The sequence below is a fragment of the Monodelphis domestica genome, chromosome 2 (genome assembly GCF_027887165.1).
Source record: "Monodelphis domestica isolate mMonDom1 chromosome 2, mMonDom1.pri, whole genome shotgun sequence".
In the NCBI taxonomy this organism is placed as follows: domain Eukaryota; kingdom Metazoa; phylum Chordata; class Mammalia; order Didelphimorphia; family Didelphidae; genus Monodelphis; species Monodelphis domestica.
In genome coordinates, this window is record NC_077228.1 from 373,102,268 (window position 1) to 373,124,274 (window position 22,007).

Genomic DNA, 22,007 nt, shown 5'->3' on the forward strand with positions numbered 1-22,007 from the left:
AATTACAAATTTGACTTAAAATTTTGTTTTACAGCTTATATGGTTCAGAGCACAGAAAGTGTGACTGCAAACAGCTCTACAGATGGTTTTTCAAAAGCTTTGGCTGGTTGCAATGGACCATTGGAGCACTATGATTTCCTAATCAAGGCTAATGAGTTAAAAGAGGATGAACACCAGAGAAGAGTTATCCAGAGTCTGCAGGAGTTACAGAAGAATCTTAAAGGATACCATATTGGATCTAAAGGACTTTTTTCAAAGGTGAGGTTTGTGAGGGGGTGAGGCAGAGACAATTTATTAATAAAGTACTAGGTTTACTAGAAGTCACTGCCCTCCATGAGGTCATCTTCGAATTAAGAAGGACTGAAAGAGTAATGGAGGTTTGCATATTAATATAACTTAAGAATCATTTCACTTGTTTTCCTGGGGTTCTTGAAACAGACTTTTTCCTAAACAAAATAAACAGTTTTGAATTGTGCCATAAAAAGAGCAAAATAGTAACAACAACAACAACAACAACAAAAACTCTCCTTGCAAAATAAAGTTTTGCTTAAACAAACAATTTTGAATTTTAAAATTTTTGGAAGGAAAGTATTAAGTATAAATGGTATTGCTACTTTATAATAATTCTAATTCTATATTAGAGCCAGAAGCTAGTCCTGTGATTTCATCATTTGTTTAGAGTTCTTAGAAGAACCTTCCTCTGTTGGTGCAGTTTAAAGCCTTAAGAGAATTGTGAGGTAGCCAGAAATGTAATGGAGAGAGGCTAGACCTAGAGTCGAGAAGACCAGAGTTCAAATATTGCCTCAGATACTTATTAGCTGTATGACCCTGGGCAAGTCACTTAACCTCAGTCTGCTTCAGGGTCCTCAGCTATTAAATGGGGATAATAGTATCTACCTCCCAGGGTTGTTCTGAGGATCAAATGAGAATATTTGTAAAGCATTTAGGGCATTGCCTGACTCTTAATGGGCAATTAGTAAATGCTTATCCTCCTTCCCCTCATCCCCAAGAGCATTAAAAGATTAAATGATTTGCCCAGGGTCACACAAGCAGAAGGTATAGCTGAAAAGACTTGAGCCCAAGTCTTCCTGGCTGAGGCCAACTATACCATGCTACCTCTTGACTATGATATATTATCATCTTATAATTTTATTTTAAAGCTCTAGGTGGTTCTTAATATGCAATATATAATTTTATTCCCAAGTTGATTGTATATTTAAAGGATTTTCTTTCTTTTTTCTGTCAATTGTTTTTTTAATTAATTTTATTTAATTAGTCAGTTTAGAATATTATTCCTTGGTTACAAGAATCATATTCTTTCTCTTCCCTCCCCCCACCCCTTCCTGTAGCCAACTTGCAATTCCACTGGGTTTTACACCAGTCCTTGATCAAATCCCATTTTCATGTTGTTGATGTTTGCACTAGGATGATCATTTGTAGTCTACATTCCCAATCATATCCCCCTCGACCCATGTAATCAGGCAGTTGTTTTTCTTCTGTGTTTCTACTCCCACAGTTTTTCCTCTGAATGTGGATAGCGTTCTTTCTCATAAATCCCTCCAAGTTGTTCAGGATCACTGCATTGCCACTGATGGAGAAGTCCATTACATTCGATTGTACTACAGTGTATCAGTCTCTCTGTACAGTGTTCTCCTGGTTCTGCCCCTTTCACTCTGCATCAGTTCCTGGAGGTCTTTCCAGTTCACATGGAATTCCCTAGTTCATTATTCCGTGTAGCACAATAGTATTCCATCACTGACATATGCCACAATTTGTTTAGCCATTCCCCAATTGAAGGGCATCCCTCATTTTCCAATTTTTTGCTACCACAAAGAGCACAGCTATGAATATTTTTGTACATGTCTTTTTCCTTATTATCTCTTTGGGGTACAAAGCCAGCAGTGCTATGGCTGGATCAAAGGGAAGACAGTCTTTTATCACCCTTTGGGCATAGTTCCAAATTGCCCTCCAGAATGGTTGTATCAATTCACAACTCCACTATCAATGCATTAATGTCCTGACTTTGCCACATCCCCTCCAGTATTCATTACTTTCTATTGCTGTCATGTTAGTCAATCTGCTAGGTGTGAGGTGATACCTCAGAGTTGTTTTGATTTGCATCTCTCTGATTATAAAAGACTTAGAACACTTTTTCATGTGCTTATTAATAGTTTTGATTTCTTTATCTGAAAATTGCCTATTCATGTCCCTTGCCCATTTATCAATTGGAGAATGGCTTGATTTTTTGTACAGTTAATTTAGCTCTATATAAATATGAGTAATTAGAACTTTGTTAGAGATTTTTGTTATAAAGATTTTTTCCCAATTTGTTGCTTCTCTTCTAAATTTGGTTGCATTGGTTTTGTTTGTACAGAAACTTTTTAATTTGATGGAATCAAAATTATTGACTTTACATTTTGTGATTTTTTTCCAACTCTTGCTTGGTCTTAAAATCTTCCCTTTCCCAAAGATCTGACAAGTATACTATTCTTTGTTCACCTAATTTACCTATAGTTTCCTTCTTTATGTTCAAGTCATTCACCCATTTTGAGTTTATCTTGATGTAGGGTGTGAGATGTTGATCCCAAACCCAATTTCTCCCATACTGTCTTCCAATTTTCCCAGCAGTTTTTATCAAATAGTGGATTTTTGTCCCAAAAGCTGGGATCTTTGGGCCTGCCATAGACTGTCTTGCTGAGGTCACTTATTCCAAGTCTATTCCACTGATCCTCCTTTCTGTCTCTTAGCCAGTACCATATTATTTTGATGACCACTGGTTTATAGTATAGTTTGAGATCTGGGACTGCTAGGTCACCTTCTTTCACATTTTTTTTCATGATTTCCCTGGATATCCTTGATCTTTTGTTCTTCCAAATGAATTTTGTTATGTTTTATTCTAATTCAGTAAAAATGTTTTTTGGTAGTTCAATGGATATGGCACTAAATAAGTAAATAAGTTTGGATAGGATTGTCATTTTTATTATGTTAGCTTATCCTACCCATGAGCAATTGGAATTTTTCCAGTTGTTTAGATCTAGTTTTAATCGTGTGAAGAATATTTTGTAGTTGTGTTCATATAGTTCCTGTGTTTGTCTCAGCAGATAGATTCCTAAGTATTTTATATTATCTAGGGTGATTTTAAATGCAATTTCTCTTTCTAATTCTTGCTGCTTTGATATGTTGGAAATATATAGAAATGCTGATGACTTATGTGGGTTTATTTTGTATCCTGCAACTTTGCTAAAGTTGTTGATTATTTCGACTAGATTTTTGGTTGATTCTCTAGGATTCTTTAAGTAGACCATCATATCATCTGCACAGAGTGATAGCTTGGTCTCCTCATTGCCTATTTTAATACCTTCAATTTCTTTTTCTTCTCTAATTGCTACTGCTAGTGTTATCTAGTACATTGTTAAATAATAGAGGTGATGAATTTCTTTTTCATATGTGGTAGTTGGCTATTAATTATATGTAGCCATGTAGCCAGAGGGCCTTACTTAAAGCCCATTTTTGCTGTTTACTATCAGTGTGATCTTGGGCAGATCACTTAACCTCTGTTTTCTCATTTGTAAATGAGGGCTTGGGACCAGTAGGCCTCTGAGGTCCATTCTCTATTTCAATCTGAGAGCCCAAGAAATGGAGATACTTTATCTGCCTTCCACTGTTCCATACTTGGCCCAATCTGATGTTTCTGTAAATTCATAGGATGGCAAATATACACGTATGTGAATCTCTTGCTGAGTTTGGGAAATACTAATGACCTAACTTGTCACAGAATCCAAGAACTGGAAAGAAAATTAAAGACCCTTTACAGATTGAAGCATATTGAATTGTTAGTTTCCCAAATACAATGATACTTTAGTTAAGGGGTATAATTAGGGAATGGGATGTTTTGGATAAGTTCTGCTTCACTTAGTATTTACTTTTAATCTCTTTCAATTCCACATACGCTTCTGAAGTGTTGGCTATGTGTAGGACAGTGTGCCCATACCTCTCTTCTCCCCCCATGTTTTTTTTTTTTTCCTGTGACCTCTGGGTGCCTCCTCGCCTTCCAGAACTCACTTTCCTGACTTCCTTCAAAACCCAGTTTTGCTGAAGGCTTTTCCAAACTTTTCTTATTGCTAGTCTCCTCTCTTCAAGATTATTTTCCATTTAACTCCGTACATACAGAAACATTTATCTGGTGTGTACAATTTCTTGAGGGATGTCTTCCCCATTAGAATATAAGCTCTTTGGAGGCCAGCACTATGTATTTGCCTTCCTGTTTTCACTGTGCCTGAAACAGAGTCAATGTTTCATAAATGTTTGTTGACTGATTGACTTATGTTATACAGGAAGCTTTTCCTAACCTCCCTTACACTATTACCATGTATTTCTTTTGTACCTACTAATATTAGTCCATATTATCTCTCCCAATAGAGTGTAAGCTCTTTATGTCCATGGACGATTTCTCTTTTGTCTTGGTTTTCTCAGTACCTAGCACAGTGCCAGGCACAGAGTAGATGCTCGTTGGTTGATTAGTCTCACCCTTTTCTTTCTTTGTAGTTAGTTGTTTTATTTTAGTTTCTTAACAATGTGATCAGTTTTGGTTTCTTGGGAATGGACTGAGGAATGAATTAATATATTTCACTGAACACACTCAGACCTCTCAGACATTTTAATATGGTGAAAGATACTTCCTCTCCTTTTTTGAAATTTTATAACTTGTATTTTCTTTACCTTAATTTTTTTTATGAAAGCCTTTTATTTTCCTGAAGTTTATGAAGATCATCTTGATTCATCTGGTTTAATTTACATTTATAGTAACTTTTTCAGAGTTTCATTAACTTTCTGAGGTCACAGAATCTCATTTTGTGCATTGGAAAAGACAATTGACTAAATGAACCTTGGGGTTCTGAACAAATTCATGTATTCCCCACCCTGCCCTGGAATTTGGACCTGAGAAAGACAGTGATTTTCTATTTAGCTCTTATTTCAACAGAAACCCTTATGTTATTATAGATAAATGAAAATATTTTCCTTTTTTTAATCTTCATCATTCATCATGAACTTTTTCTCCATTCTATGTTTCAAAATGCCTTTCCTCCTCACTTTGTTATTCTTTCACTCCTGTTTCTGATAAGGTATTCTTTCTTTCTAAGGAGAAGGTAATTGTAACATTAATTCCATCTCCTCTAGTAGATTGACTCCCCCAACCCCAAAATCATTTCTTCTCTTTTTTTCTAATCACTCTCTCCCTCCTATCTCAATTCTTTGCTGTCTACAAATATGCCCATAGTTCCTCCACTGTTATAGGGATTTTTGGGAGATGGGATTAGATGGGATTAACTGAATTATTTTGGGCCAGTATCAGAGTTTCTACACTGTGGCTGAAAGGGCCTAACAGCCTGGACCAGTACACAGATAACTAAAGTCTTAGTAAATGGGAAGTATATTTTATTTCCAAAGGGAGAGGTTAAGAGTGAACGGGGAAAATCACTGATACTAATTTTACTAGCTAAGTATCCCAAAATCTACAGCCTTCTCATGAAGGATCTTCTGAGAGTTGTTTTCCTACTCTTTATCTCCCTGTAATAGCCATGCTGTAAAACTCCAGTCCCTGTTCTATATATCCTGCACTAAAATCTTCTCTTGGTTGTTACTAGAGATACTGGTCTATAACAGATCAGGCAGGAATCCAGGGAAAAGGTCCCAAGCCCAGATGAACTCAGACCTCTGCTTACTAACAGCTTGATGTTGATACAGGATAGTGAAAGGCTCTTAAGATCTTCTTCCAGGACATACAACACAAGGACAGAAACACAGGCAGCAATAAGGATAGGGTCAAACCCTCAGGACTCAGCATCCACTCCTTCCCGGTTCAAATCCAGAGACAGACAGACAGCCTCAACATTCTCTGAGCTGTTCAGCTTAACCCCTCTCTGTAGCATTCCAGAATCTTTCTCTACTGGTCTCATTCCTCTGTCCTCTGCAAACCTTCATTTTCCTACTAAACTTATCTCTTCCTTATAATAGTCCCCCCTTTGCACAAAGCCAAAATAGTGTTGAAAACAATGTTTTGGCACTTGTGCAACAATAAACAAATTCCCACCTAAATTAAAATTCTTACTCAAAATAATAAACAGCCTACACTCACTTATCTTTTTTTTTTTTTAAACCCTTACCTTCTGTCTTGGAAGCAATACTGTGTATTGCTTCCAAGGCAGAAGAGTGGTAAGGGCTAGGCAATGGGGGTTAAGTGACTTGCCCAGGGTCACACATGCTGAAGTGTCTCAGGCCAGATTTGAACCTAGGACCTCCCATCTTTAGTCCTCCCTCTCAATCCACTGAGCTACCCAGCTGCCCCCTATACTCACTTATCTTATTCTACCTAACACTACCTTACTCTAGGGATTTAAACAAAGGAAAAGAAAAGGAATATATAATAAACAGTTACAAAGATCAAAATACAAAGCAAACATATGCAAAAGCAAAACAAGCAAGGAAAAACATTAAAATAGAAATATTACCACAAAATGTCATGCAAAACAATAAGGCCATAAAAATACTATACTTATAAACTAATACAGAAAAGAATCCTATCAAAACTATTGCAATATATAAAATAGAAAACAGAAAACAGAAAAATTACAATAAACACAACATAGCATGAACTTTTGCAAAAAAGTAAAACCAATCCATCAAAACTTACTTATGCAAAATACATTCAAACCAGATGAAAATTCAAAAGTCTTATTCTAAATTATACCTTTTTACACAAAACTGAAACTGCTACATAAAACTCTACATCGAACTATCCTATCTAAAGAACTTAACCAATATCAAATATCAACTACACACATAATTTTACACATACACATATAACACACAACACACACATGTACACCACAACATACCACATACAACATAACACATACATGTATGCTACACACAACACAGTACACACATACACATGCATATGTATAAATACCATCACACACATCTTCCACTCTAACTATGACACATGCTATTTGCATGTAAATGTTTGTGTGACATGCAATGTGTAATATGTTGCAATGTAATTCTCCACCTTACCTTAACCTGTCAATCCTAAACTCGAATCTATCTAAATATACCCCTATATGCATTCTGATATCAAAATAAAATATCTGAAATCAGATATCTTAATAAGATCTCATTAAAACTAACCTAATTATGCTACTACTATTGTAACCTATCTAAAATCTAAACAGTATACATTTTTCTACATGGACACTCATATATAACTAAATCCTCTAACTAGTAGTGAATCAATGTATCCTAATCATGTTTATGTTTATGTATACTTATGTTGCACGCCAAAATACTTCCCAAACTTCAGATCCCCCCTCTTCTCATGTTATCTGATGAAATCTCTTCTTCAAAGTTCATGGCAGTAATATGTAGTGTTGAATGTATCTAATATGAAAATATGCTATGCTACATGACACAAAGTTTTACATTTATCCATGAATCACCTGATGCTCGTTAGTGAAAAATCTTCTTTAAAGCTTTTATCCACTTGTTAGCTGCAAATCATCCACTTTCTGCACAATTTCTTCTGTTTTCTCTGGATTCTCCTCTGTAATGCACTCCTCTTCTGCAGGAATCATCCTCTCCTTACTGATCTGTCTGCAGACTCAATTTGACTGATGTAACTCTCCGCTTTCTGCTTCACAGCTGTTTGCTAACTCTTTTTCTTCTTCATCTCCTGCGATTTCTCCTTCTTCTACTTTCACTATTTCTACACTTTCATCATCAATTCTATGAGTTAATTTTATATGAGAACAATGGAACCAAGAATCTCTTCCTAATACTTTCACTGATGAAGGTGAAATTAACCCAATACTATAAGGATGAACCCAACTTTCTTGCTAGCCAATGTTTTAGCAAAAATTTTCACATATACCAGGATCATTTGACTGAAAATCATGGAGAGAATAATCCAGTGGACCACATTGGATCAAAACTCCCACATCATGCAATTCTCTAAGTCTTTGTTGTAAAGCAACTAAATATGAACAATTTAAATATGAAGCAAGAGAGAAGTATAGACAGCCTTATAAGTTTTACCCTGCAAAGGAGCATGACATAGCATTTCATAAGATGATACATACAAATCTTCTCTAGGCCTTGTATGCAGGAAAAACAAAGCTATGGAAGGAATATCTGTCCATTTTAGATGAGTTTTAGCACAAATCTTCCCCACCATAGTCTTGAGTTCCCTGTTCAAATGTTCCACCTGACCTGAACTTTGTGGATGATAAGGAACATGAAACTTAGGTGTTACTCCCAGATTCTCATAAACTCTTTTCAAAATGTCTTGAGTAAAATGAGATCCTTTGTCCCAGTCTATGGTAATTGGAACACTAAATCTAGGAACAATTTCCTTAAGCAACACTTTCACCACAAAGCCAGCTGTATTTGTAGTGAATGGAAATGCTTCAGGCTGTTTTGTTAACCAATCAACAATCACAAGGCAAAACTTGAATCTTCTATCTTTTGGCATGCTTATATAATCTATTTGCAAATTCTCATATGCCAAAGGTCTGCCACCTAAACCTTTTTTTCTGAATGCACCTTGATTGAATTTTTGGCAAACACCACCCATCCTTAAGAAACTTCATTTCACCCTACTGTTCCTTCAGTCCATTGTTCTATATTGCTTACCTTTCATAGCCAATTGCAAAAACAGAGGCTGACTTCCAACATTATCACTCAACTGAAACATCTTAATCCCAAGTTACCAGTGATCTCTCTCTCTCTCTCTCTCTTCCTCCCTCTCTCCCCCCCCCACCCCCCTCAAACCCTTAACCTCCAGGACCTTCTATCTCTGGGCTTGATTCTGTATTCAATGAGATGCCTACCTGCCCCTACCAATGATCTCAACTTCCAGTCTACATCCATATTCTGAGCTACAGACCCACATCACTAGATGTCTATTTAACATTTCAAATTGGGTGTCCTTTAGGTAGTTTTACAACTCATCATGTTCAAAACAGAATTTATCATCTTTCTTTCTAAACCCATGCCTCTTCTTAACTTCTATATATGTTTAGGTCCTCATCATCATTCAACTTTGCAATTTTGGAGGATCCGTGACTCTTTGCTCTCCCTTACCCCACCCTCAGCCCCCTACCTTCATAACTTTTTTTTTTTAAACCCTTGCCTTCCGTCTTGGAGTCAATACTATATCTTGACTTCAAGGCAGAAGAATGATAAGGGCTAGGCAAAATGGGGATCAAGTGACTTGTCCAGGGTCACACAGCAGGGAAGTGTCTGAGGCCAGATTTGAACCTAGGACCTCTCATCTCTAGGCCTGGCTCTCAATCCACTGAACTACCTAACTGCCTTCCCCCCCACCCCCTTCATAACTAATTAGTTACTGGATCTTGTCTATTCTACCTTTACAGCATTTCTCCCTTTTGTTATTTCCTTACTCTCACAGCCATAACTAAAATCCAGACTTTCCTCACCTCTTGCTTACTGTATTGTAGTAATCTCCTAATTGGTCTCCTTACCCAAAAAGTGTCTTTTCTTCATTCATTCTCCACCCAACTGTCTCATTCATATAGAGGTCAGATGTGACCATGTCAGTCCCCTTCATAAAAGACTTCAGTAGTTCCCTTTTTGCCTCCAAGATGAAATGCCAATTCCTCAAAACTTTCAAAAGTCTTTGTAGTCTGTATCTAGCCTGTATTCTCAGGTTTCCACATATTTCTTCATGTTCCAATTGAAACAATCTCCTTGCCCTTCTTCATGTATGACATTCCTTCCCATTTACACAGACATATCTAGAATGTACTATCCCTTTACCTGTTTTCCTTCACAGCTCAGCTCAAATATGTTTTTCCAAGGTAGTTCAAGCTACCTCCTATAAGAAGCCTTTCTTGTCCTCTCTATCCAGATACCAGTGAGCTGCCTTCCTTTTAGTATATTTTGTAGTTACTTGTGTGGATATGTTGTTTCACTCAATAGAATGTAAGCCCTTGAGGGCAAGAGCTATTGCATTTTTATTTTTGTATCTCTCTATATATAGTACATAGTAGCTGGTTTAAAAAATAGTTTTATTGATTTCATTAAATATTTCCCAATTACATATAATTTTTTTTAGCAATCTTTTTTTAACATTTTGAGTTCCAAATTTTCTTCGTCCCTTGCATTTCTCTCCCTCCTTGAGAAGGCAAGTGGTTTGATGTTGATTATACATATGAAGTCAAGCAAAACATAGTTCCATGTTAGTCATATTACAAAAGAAAACACAAACCAAATGAAACAATTAAAATAAAGAAAGTTTAAAAATAGTATGCTTCAGTTTGAATTCTGAGCCCCTAATTTCTCTCCTTGAAGGTAGATAGCATTTTTTTTTATCATGGGTCTTTGGAATTGATGTAGATAATTATCTTGATCAGACTAGCTAAGTCTTTCCTTAAAATACTGCTATTACTGTGTTCCCTTGGTTCTGCTTATTTCACCTTGGTAGTTGCTTAGAAATACTTTTTGAGTGAATGAACTTTTATTCCAGCTTATTTTATAATTTTGCTTCAAAACCAAACCTTTGATTTATCTTGGGAGAATTGACCTTCCAAAAGATACATTGAGAACCAGATTACCACTTCTTGTTCATATGTTGTGTCTGACTCTTTGTGACCCCATGAACCATAGCATGCTAAGCCTCAGTATCTCCTGAATTTTATCCAAGCTCATATTCATTGCTTCCATGACACTATCTTCCCATCTTGTTCTCTGCTTTCCCCTTTTCCTTTTGCCTTCAATCTTCCCCAACATTAGGATCTTTTCCTATGAATCCTGTCTTCTCATTAAGTGACCAAAATATTTAGCTTCATCTTTAGTATTTGACTTTCCAATGAATAGTCTGATTTAATTTTCGTATTGTCTGATTTGATTTCCTTATTGTCCAAGGGATTTTAAAAAGTTTTCTCTGACTTTGCAATCCTAAAGTGTCAATTCTGCAGCACTCAGCTTTTCTTACAGTTCACCTCTCACAGCCATACACAACTACTGGAGAAATCATTGCTTTAACTATATAGACCTTTATTAGCAAGGTGATGTCTGCTTTTTATCCTTCTATCCAGATTCTCTGTGATCTTCTTTGCAAGGAGCAAGTGTCTTTTAATTTCATGACTACAGTCACTGTTTGCAGTGATCTTTGAGGCCAAGAATATAAAATCTGATGCCACTTCCACATCTTCTCCCTCTATTTGCCAGAAAGTGTTGGGATCAGTTGCTAAGAGCCTAATTTTTTTAATGTTAAGCTCCAAGCCAGCTTTTATACTCTCCTCTTTTACCTGCATCATGAGGCTTCTTAATTCTTCTTTACTTTCTACTGTCAGAGTGGTGTCAGTTGCTTATCTGAGATTATTGATGTTTCTCCAGAAACCTCATTTATGACTTTTGATTCATCTAGCCTGGCATTTTGAATGGCATATTCTGCATGTAAATTAATAAATAAAGTAGGAATATACAGCTTTGACATATTCCTTTTCCTATCTTAAGTTCCATGTTCAGTTCTAACTGTTGTTTCTGGACCTACATATAAGTTTCTCAGGGGACAAGTAAAATGATCTGGTGCTCCCATCTCTTTAAGGACTTGCCATAAGGACTTTAAGGACATGTCTATCTGTGAACCTTATAATCAAAGGCTTTAGGGTAATCAATGAAGCAGTAGTAAATGTTTTTTCTGGAATCCTTTTACTTTCTCTGTAATCTAGTGAATGTTGGCAATTTGGTTTGTAGTTCCTCTGCCTCTTTGAAAAGCTCATTTGGTAATTCTTGGTTCACATATTGCTAAAGCCTAACTTGCAAAATCTTAAGCATAACCTTGCTGGTGTGTGAAATGAGTACAATTGATCAGCAATTTGAACATTCTCCTGCATTGCCCATCTTTAGGATTGGGATATAAAATGATCCTTTTCAATTCATTGGCACTGTTGAGCAGTCAAAATGCCAGCAAATTTGGAAAACTCAATGTTTACTGACTTATAGAAAAAGCAAGGGAGTTCCAGAAAAAAAGATCTACTTCTGCTTCACTGACTATTATAAAGCTTTTGACTGTGTGGATCACAATGAAATGTGGCAAGTCCTCAAAGAGAATAATACCAGATTATTTTACTTGTCTCCTGAGGAACCTGTATTCAGTCCCAAAAGCAAAAGTTAGAACCAATCATGGGACAAATGATTGCTTTAAGATTGGAAAGCAGTGTCAGATTTTATATTCTTGGGCCCAAAGAATACTGTAGATGACGACTACAATTAGGTAACTTGAACATTCTTTGGCATTACTCTTTTTTTTAAGATTGGGACATAACCCAAGCTTTTCCAGTTCAATGGCCACTGTTGAGTTTTCCAAATTTGCTGGCATATCGAGAGCAGCACTTTAACAGCATCGTCTTTTAGCTCAGCTGGAATTCTGTTATTCCCACTAGGCTTTTTTGATGTTTCCTAAGGCCCTCTTGACTTAATTCTCCAAGATGTGTGCCTCTAGATCAGTTACCACACCATTGTGGTGACTGATGACAGGATCTTTTTTGTATAGTTCTTTTGTGTATTCTTGCCACCTCTTCTTAATTTCTTCTGCTTCTGTTTAGTCTCTACCATTTTTGCTTTTTATCATGCCAATTTTTGCATGAAACATTCCTTTGATATCTCTAATTTTCTTGAGAAGATATCTTGTTTTCCCCATTCTGCTTTCTTCTATTTCTTCCAATATATTCAGCATGTTAGCTAGTTACCACCAGCAGACAATTACCAGACTGCAAACCTACATAAATAATAATATCTTGGGTTCTAGAATATTAAATTGGAAGGGACCTTGGGTACATATTTTGAAACTACCTTGTTTTACAAATGAATAAACAGACCTAGAGAGGTTGTCATGATATCACAATGTGATAGAATCTCAAAGTTGTAAGGGACCTTAGAAGCTATATATTTCAACCTGTACCTGAACACTCAATCAGTCAGTATTTCTTAAGTGCCAAGTATGTGATGTACTCTATTGGAATCTTTCTAAGTTGACATTGAAGTGTTAGTGAATACCCATTCAGTCAATTCAGAATCTAGGTAACTATTGTTTAGCCTATAATCTTCATCTTGTCTACATAATTAGTCTGAGAGACCTTGTCACAGATTGCTAAAATTTAGGCAATTGATACCTAGAGCATTCTCCTGACTTAACAGTCTAGTAAAGCTATGAGAAATGAAATTAGATAACTCTGGGATGAATTTTTTTAAGTCCTTACTTTTTGTCGAGTTCCAAGACAAAAGAGCATCAAGGGCAAGGCCACTGGGATTAAATGACTTGCCCAGGGTCACACAGCTAGGAAGTGTTTGAGGACAGATTTGAACTCAGGACCTCCTGTCTTGGGGCCTGATTCTCTATCCACTGAGTCACCTAGTTGCCTTCTGCCATCTTTTTTGTATAGTCTACTAGTTAAGAATAGTTATTGTTTCATTTATCCTAGGTCATCCTTTCTCTTTCTTTATCCTTTATCTTCCCCAGTGTTGCTTAAAATGCTCCCTCCTTTAAACTCTTACTTTCTGTTTTAGTATCAATTCTAAGACAGAAGGGCAAGGGATAGGCAAATGGGGTTAAGTGACTTGTCCAGGGTCACTCAGCTAGGAAATATCTGAGGCCAGATTTGTACCTTGATCCTCCTGATTCCAGGTGCTGCACTCTATCCACTGAGCTACCTATGGGCCCCTAAAGTGCCCATCTATTTCTCAACAGCTTCATTCTGTTCTTTGCTTTAGTGCTCCTGATACTTATGTGTCCATACCATACTTTTTTTTTTTAAATATTATTTTATTTGGTCATTTTCATACATTATTCACTGGAAACAAAGATCGTTTTCTTTTCCTCCCCTCCCCTTCCTCCCCCCCCCCCCCCGCCTTTCCCTCTCCCATAGCCGACGCATGATTCCACTGGTTATCACATGTGTTCTTGACTCGAACCCATTTCCCTGTTGTTGGAGTTTGCATTATAGTGTTCATTTAGAGTCTCTCCTCAGTCTTATCTCCTCCAACCCTGTAGTCAAGCAGTTGCTTTTCAGCGGTGTTTTTACTCCCACAGCATACCATACTTTTGTATTCTTCATCAGTTATATGTCATTTTAAAGTCCAAGTCCTTATCAATATCCATCCCTATAGTTCTCCTTAGAGAACACCCCAATACCTTCTCATTTGAATTCTCTTTTTGCCTTTAGGATGCCATTCTTGAGTACTTCTCATTCCTTCTGCATCAAGGTCACATGCCCAATTTGTTTCACCCTTATTCAAAGCTTCTTGATACATGCTATTAAAAAAAGGCATTATAATTTGAAGCAAAATTATGCATTTATAGTTTTGTATTATATATGCTTCTGAGGAGAATAGTGTCTAGATAAATGTAAGCTTAAGGATTAACAAACCAAGTCACACCAGGAAGATATTTTCTAACAAATATTGACCTATTGCCCAAAGTTCAATACAGTTTTGGGTGTGATTCTCAATTCATATGGGTCCAAGGGCCATCTTTGGCCACAGTCTGTGCTTGGTCTAGAAAAAGAATCCTTCACTTGCAGGCTTAATTCCAGAGATTCAGCCCTCTTTTAAGGTGGTAGGTTGCTCCCATCTGTATAAAAGATTCTGATTCTTTCAAATCTGTGATGAATCTGACCTTTTTTGGGTTCTCTGGACTAGTATTGATCTATGCTTAAGGCCCAGTCTCCCACGGAGTTCCCTACAATCTGTATTGCATCAGAATTAGAATGACCTTCAAGAGGGAATAGGCGACAAGGATTCTCTTGGGAGTAATTGTCCTATAATATCTGCCCCTCATTGTCACAAAGAACTTCTCTAAACCTTTAAACTTTGTCCTAATCAGAAGTTATCAGTTGTTTATTACTCTAGTATGCTGGAGATGTTTTGGTCTAAGATACCTTTTTTTCCCCTTCACTCTGCATACTGGTTATTTCAGAGACTTAAATTAGACTTAATTATGCCAGCAAACTGAACAAATTAGTGTACTTTAGGTTACAGAGAGGCCTTTTGCAAATTAGCTAAATGTATTAAAAAGGATTTTCATTTAACAGCAATTTATGGGAGCTAACATGTAGTTCAGCTTTTTAGTTTTTAAAGATGTTCTTAGAAACCTGAAGTGATCTACTTTTATCAAGAAGTGGTCTCTGTCGAGAATGATATAATGCCAGTTCTTTTTAGAGAAGTAATTATACTCAGCATTCCAGCTGGAATCATTGTCTCTGATTCTTTTTCGTTTGAGAGATAATAATGGATCTGGGGTGGGGGAAAAGAAATTGGAAAAAAAAGTGTTGTTGCATTTTAAACAATTTGAAAGCAATACTCTTTTATTTTAGTAACATTACCTTTATCATCTGGTTGTCACCCTGACAGTTACCTGGGAACAGGTGGAGAACAGTAATCCAGAGGAGGCTGAGCTTAAGTAGTTTTAATTTATAACATGTATGGTAGCACATCTGACCAAAATAAGACTACAGGGGACAAATGGAAACAAAAGGAATCATTAAACCAAAAAACAGGCTGAAAGATGACATGTTTGTTTTGTAGCAGTTTAATTTAAAAAATAGTTTCAGCAGTTAATCTGGAAAACTATTATTTACCTGTCTGCTGGGTAAATGTACAGATATAAATTGAAGTGAGTGCGTCAGGATATGCTTTTACAATTATAGTTCAAAAGTATCTAAAAAATTTGATAGAAAGACATTCTTAAAACTACTCTGTTAAAAAGGTAAAACACCTCATTTTGTTTTATAACTTATGGTGAAAGATATTGTCATTTGTCTACACAGGTGTTTTAGTGAATTGTAAGTGAATTTCAGTATGATTAGTACTTTTGTAAATATCAAATTGTCTAAACTTAGAAATGGAGACATTGAACACTCCTATTGTGACTACAGTAAATGAGGTCTTTCTATGAAGTGGAAAAATCTTATAAATTCTTACATTGTCACCTATTCCTAATGTCACCTATTCTGATTAACTAGCTTATATAAGTGGGATATAAGCAGGAGCTGAAGAAGCTAGCCATTTGAACCCCAAAAGTTCTGTTTTCTAGTGAAAAATAAATTAAGTGCAGTGTAACATTTAATAAGTGCAGAGAGCACAATATTGGACCCTAGGGATTATACAGAGCATAGACAAACATGTTACTTATATCTCTGCCTACAGAAGTATAAATAAGTAAAATAAGTGATTTTTAAACTCTGATTTATGCTATTGCTTTATATGAATCTGAGAGATAATATATTCCATTTAAGTGGTTAGCAAGGGAGGAACTACACAGGGAAACAGCTTCTGTAGATTCAGACTTTTGTAGTGTGGCTTCATTATTTGTTTGAAGTATTTTGAATTCCCTGGGCACTGAGAATTCAAATGGTGCCACACATATTGAAATATGCATGTGCGTATATATGTTTGTACATATATACCTCACACACATATGTACAAATGTATATATACACATACAATACATACATACACATATAGAATTTTAAAATACATTTTACTCAGTATAATTATATTCTTAGCATTTATGCCATGGAGTTGTACTTCCTTTTTTAAAAAATCTTTGATTTCAATTCACATCACCTACATTTCCCCCTGTATCCTTCCCCTCTTTGTTCCCAGAGAGCCAGCCCAGGTAAAGAAAAAGAAAAAGAGGAAGATGAGAAAACATCCAGCAAAACTGATCAGTATGTTGAAAAAAGTCTGAAAATATGTATCAAACCTGTGGACCTCCTATTTCTATAGATGAATGGAGAAAAGTACCATCTTATATCTTTTGGGGGGATAAACTTGTTCTTTGTAATATTTCAGTGTTCACTTTTGATTTTTTTGTGGTTTGTTGTTCTTTCTGTTTACATTGTTGTGTATTGTGTTTTCTTGACAACTTACTTTGCAGCAGTCTAAGTAATTCTTTCCCAGTTTCTCTCTATTCATTATGTTTCTTATTTCTTTTTTCCCCTTTATTTTATTCCAGTGACATATTTACACATATGTTTTTGAAGATTACATGATTTATGTTGTTTCCCTCCCCACTCCTGGTTTTGACAAAGACAATTCCACTGGGTTATATATATATATATATATATATATATATATATATATATGTATATATTTTATCACTCAAAATCTATTTCCATATTGTTCATTTTTATAAGAGAGTAATCTTTTAAAACCAAACTCCCAAATCATATACCCATATAAAAAGGTGATAATTCATATGTTTTCTTCTGGATTCCTACTCCCACAGTTATTTCTCTAGCTCTAGCATTCTTTCTCATAATTTCCCTGGATCATTGCATTGCTATTAATAGCAGTCTGTTACATTTGATTGTCCTCAATGTTTCAATTATTGTCTATAATGTTCTTCTGGGTCAGCTTATTTCACTCTGCATTAGTTCACGTAGGTATTTCCAGTTCTTATAGAAATCCATTGATTCATTATTTCTTATAGCACAATAGTATTCCATCACCATCATATACTATAATTTGTTCAGCCATTCCCCAATTAAGGTTATTTCTTACGTACAGTAGTATTCCATTACATTTATGTAACCAGTTTGTCAAGCTGTTCTCAATAAGTAGACATTTTCTAATTCTTTTATTTTTTTATTTTATTTATTTTTTTGGAACTTTAAACATCTTATATTTATTAGATTTAGAACAAAGTCACCAATAGTATAAAAATTAGCTCAGGATTATAGTTATATGTTAGTTTTGACTGTGTTTGGCTCCTCCATACTAAAGGAATTCTCATTTCATGCCGATGGAAATGATGCAGAAATTTTAGGTTGAAGGTAGACTCCATACATACCAGGGTGAAATCATTCCCAGCATCCATCTGCTCAGTCATTATCTTTTTGTTTATGTCAATCAATTGTCAATTAATAAAAATAATTAAATAATAATAAAAATAATAAAATTAATACAAATAAAATTAAAATTAAGTGCCTGCTATATATATATGCCAGGCACTGTGCTAAGCACTGAAGTACAGAAAGGGACAAAAGGGAGTCCCTGCTCTCAAGAGGTTTACTATCTAATGGGGGAGACAGCAAGCAAAGAAATATTTATAAACTATATACAGATTAAATAGGAATAAGAGAGTACATTTAAAATGCAATTGATACAAATGTATATACAGTGAGAGCCTATTTAATGGCTCCATGTGCTCTGACAGTTTAGCACTTAAGGGAATTACTTTCAGACCCTAGCTGCAGCAGGAAGACATTAAATGGTTCCTCAGTGACCTGAAATCTACTTCAAGTATTTAACTTAAACACTAGGGATTTGGGCAATATGGAAAAGTATCATGTAACTGTGTTGTTATGTTGTCTCAGGTTAGTCTGTTTTACCTTTCTTTTGGGGTTATAAACTTCTCTGGATCAGAGACCACAGCTTCTCCTTATATAGATTCTGATACAGGATACTAAAAAGTCCCCAGAACTACTAAACGCAAGGAGAAAATGTTTTGAGTAAAGAAACTTAGAGGGGAAAAAAAACCAAGAACAAAAGACATAAAGATGTTAAATGGTATCTGAGTATCCTGTCCTCAGATTAGAGAGACTCATGACTCTAAACTCATTTATTTCACTTTTGGTTGTCATTCTTCATACTCAGAAAACAGCCTTGTGACTAGATCAATGCAAAGTGTGTCTCATTGTGGCTTATCGATCTCATAAATATAAGCTTGGAAGGTGCTATCACAGGATGGGCACAAATTGCTGTATGAACATTTGAGACAGATATATGAAACAGTAAGATAGTAGAATGGTAAATATTGAAATGCCATGGGACATCACTCATTACCTATTTAACTGTTAATAAGTCTTTGACTGCTGTACAAGTCCATTTAAATATTTTTTTTCCATTTAAATTAGTTTATTTAGTCAATTTAGAACATTATTCCTTGGTTACAATAATTACATTATTTCCCTCCCTCCCCTCCACCTGCCCTTCCCACAGCCAACACACAATTTCATTGGGTATTACTTGGGTCCTTGATCAGAACCTATTTCCATGTTGTTGTTTTCACTAGGATGTCCATTTAGATTTTACATCCCCAACCATATCCCTTCGATCCATGTATTCAAATAGTTGTTTTTCTTCGGTGTTTTTACTCCCACAGTGTTTCCTCTGGATGTGGATAGTGGTTTTTCTTGTAGATTCCTCCAGGTTGATCAGGATCACTGCATTGCCACTAATGGAGAAGTCCATTACATTAGATTGTACCACAGTGTATCAGTCTCTCTGTACGGTGTTTTCCTGGTTCTGGTCCTCTCACTCCATATCACTTCCTGGAGGTTGTTTCAGTTTCCATGGAATTCTTCCACTTTATTATTCCTTTGAGCACAATAGTATTCCCATCACCAACATATACCACAATTTGTTCAGCCATTCAGCAATTGAAGGGCATCTCCTCATTTTCCAATTTTTGGCCACCACAAAGAGAACAGCTATGATTATTTTTGTACATGTCTTTTTCCTTATTATCTCTTTGGGGTACAAACCCAGCAGTGCTATGGCTGGATCAAAGGGCAGGCAGTCTTTTAGCGCCCTTTGGCCATAGTTCCAATTTGCCCTCCAGAATGGTTGGATCAATTCACAACTCCACCAGCCAATGCATTAATGTCCTGACTTTGCCACATCCCCTCCAGCATTCATTACTTTCCTTTGCTGTCATGTTAGCCAATCTACTAGGTGTGCGGTAATACCTCAGAGTTGTTTTAATTTGCATCTCTCTGATTATAAGAGATTTATAACACTTTTTTCATGTGCTTATTAATAGTTTTGATTTCTTTAATTGAAAATTGCCTATTCAGGTCCCTTTCCCATTTATTAATTGGAGGATGGCTTGATTTTTTTATATAATTGGTTTAGCTCTTTATAAAATTGAGTAATTAAACCTTTGTCAGAGGTTTTTATTATGAAGATTGTTTACCAATTTGTTGCTTCCCTTTTAATTTTGGATGCCTTAGTTTTGTTTGTACAAACACTTTTTAATTTGTTGTAATCAAAATTATTGATTTTATATTTTGTGATTTTTTTCTAGCTCTTGCTTGGTTTTAAAGTCTTTCCTTTCCCAAAGATCTGACAAGTATACTATTCTGTGTTTGCCTAATTTACTTATAGTTTCCTTCTTTATATTCAGGTCATTCACCCATTCTGAGTTTATCTTTGTGTAGGGTATGAGATGTTGATCCAAATCAGATCCTAATCTCTCCCATACTGTCTTCCAATTTTCCCAGCAGTTTTTATCAAATAGTGGGTTTTGGTCCACAAAACTGGAATCTTTGGGCTTATCATAGACTGTCTTGCTGAGGTCACTTACCCCTAGTCTATTCCACTGATCCTCCTTTCTGTCTCTTAGCCAGTACCAAATTGTTTTGATGACCCCTGCTTTATAGTATAGTTTGAGATCTGGGATTGCAAGTCCTCTTTCCTTTGCATTTTTTTTCATGATTTCCCTGGATATCCTTGATCTTTTGTTTTTCCAAATGAACTTTGTTATGGTTTTTTCTAATTCAATAAAAAAAGTTTCTTGGTAGTTCAATGGGTATGGCACTAAATAAGTAAATTAATTTGGGTAGGATTGTTATTTTTATTATGTTAGCTCATCCCACCTATGAGCAATCAATGTTTTTCCAATTGTTTAGATCTAGTTTTAATTGTGTGGAGAGTGTTTTGTAGTTGTGTTCATATAGTTCCTGTGTTTGTCTCAGCAGATAGATTCCTAAGTATTTTATGTTGTCTATGGTGATTTTAAATGGAATTTCTCTTTCTAATTCTTGCTGTTGAAATGGGTTGGAGATATATAGAAATGCTGATGACTTATGTGGGTTTATTTTGTATCCTGCAACTTTGCTAAAGTTGTTAATTATTTCGACTAGATTTTTGGTTGATTCTCTAGGATTCTTTAAGTAGACCATCATATCATCCACAAAGAGTGATAGCTTGGTCTCCTCATTGCCAATTTTAATGCCTTCAATTTCTTTTTCTTCTCTAATTGCTACTGCTAGTGTTTCTAGTACAATGTTAAATAATAAAGGTGATAATGGGCCTCCTTGTTTCACTCCTGGTCTTATTGGGAAGGTTTCTAGTTTATCCTCATTGCAGATGATGTTTGCTGATGGTTTTAGATATATACTGTTTATTATTTTTAGGAAAGGCCCTTCTATTCCTTTACTTTCTAGTGTTTTCAATAGTAATGGGTATTGCATTTTATCAAAGACTTTTTCTGCATTTATTGAGATAATCATGTGATTTTTGTCAGTTTGCTTGTTAATATGGTTAATTATGTGGATGGTTTTCCTAATATTGAACCGTCCTTGCATTCCTGGTATAAATCCTACCTGGTCATAGTGAATAACCCTTGTGATCACTTGCTGGAGTCTTTTTGCTACAATTCTATTTAAGATTTTTGCATCTATATTCATTAGGGAAATTGGTCTATAGTTTTCTTTCTCTATTTTTGACCTGCCTGGCTTTGGGATCAGTACCATATTTGCGCCGTAAAATGAATTTGGTAGAACTCCTTCTTTGCTTATTTTGTCAAATAGTTTGTATAATATTGGGATTAGTTATTCTTTGAATGTTGGATAGAATTCATTGGTGAATCCATCTGGACCTGGGGATTTTTTCTTAGGGAGTTCTTTGATGGCTTGTTCAATTTCTTTTTCTGATATGGGGTTGTTTAGGTAATCTATTTTTTCCTCTGTTAGTCTAGGCAATTTATATTTTTGTAAGTATTCATCCATATCACCTAGATTGCCATATTTGTTGCCATATAATTGGTCATAATAGTTTTTAATGATTGACAATTTCTTTTTCATTAGAGGTGAGGGCTCCCTTTTCATCTTGGATACTGTCAATTTGGTTTTCTTCTTTCCTTTTTTTTAATTAGACTGACCAATACTTTGTCTATTTTATTTGTTTTTTCAAAGTAGCAG

The 22,007-nt window shown here is 35.6% G+C and overlaps 1 protein-coding gene across 2 annotated transcripts in view; it reads left to right on the top strand.

The window, feature by feature from the left end:
- Window positions 1-22,007, top strand: part of AFG1L (AFG1 like ATPase) — a 240,805-nt gene that overhangs the window by 24,366 nt on the left and 194,432 nt on the right. For both annotated transcript variants that reach the window (XM_001368423.3, XM_007484405.3), the window contains exon 2: window positions 35-258. In XM_001368423.3, the coding sequence (XP_001368460.1) occupies window positions 35-258 (224 nt within the window). The remainder of the gene's footprint in view (window positions 1-34; window positions 259-22,007) is intronic.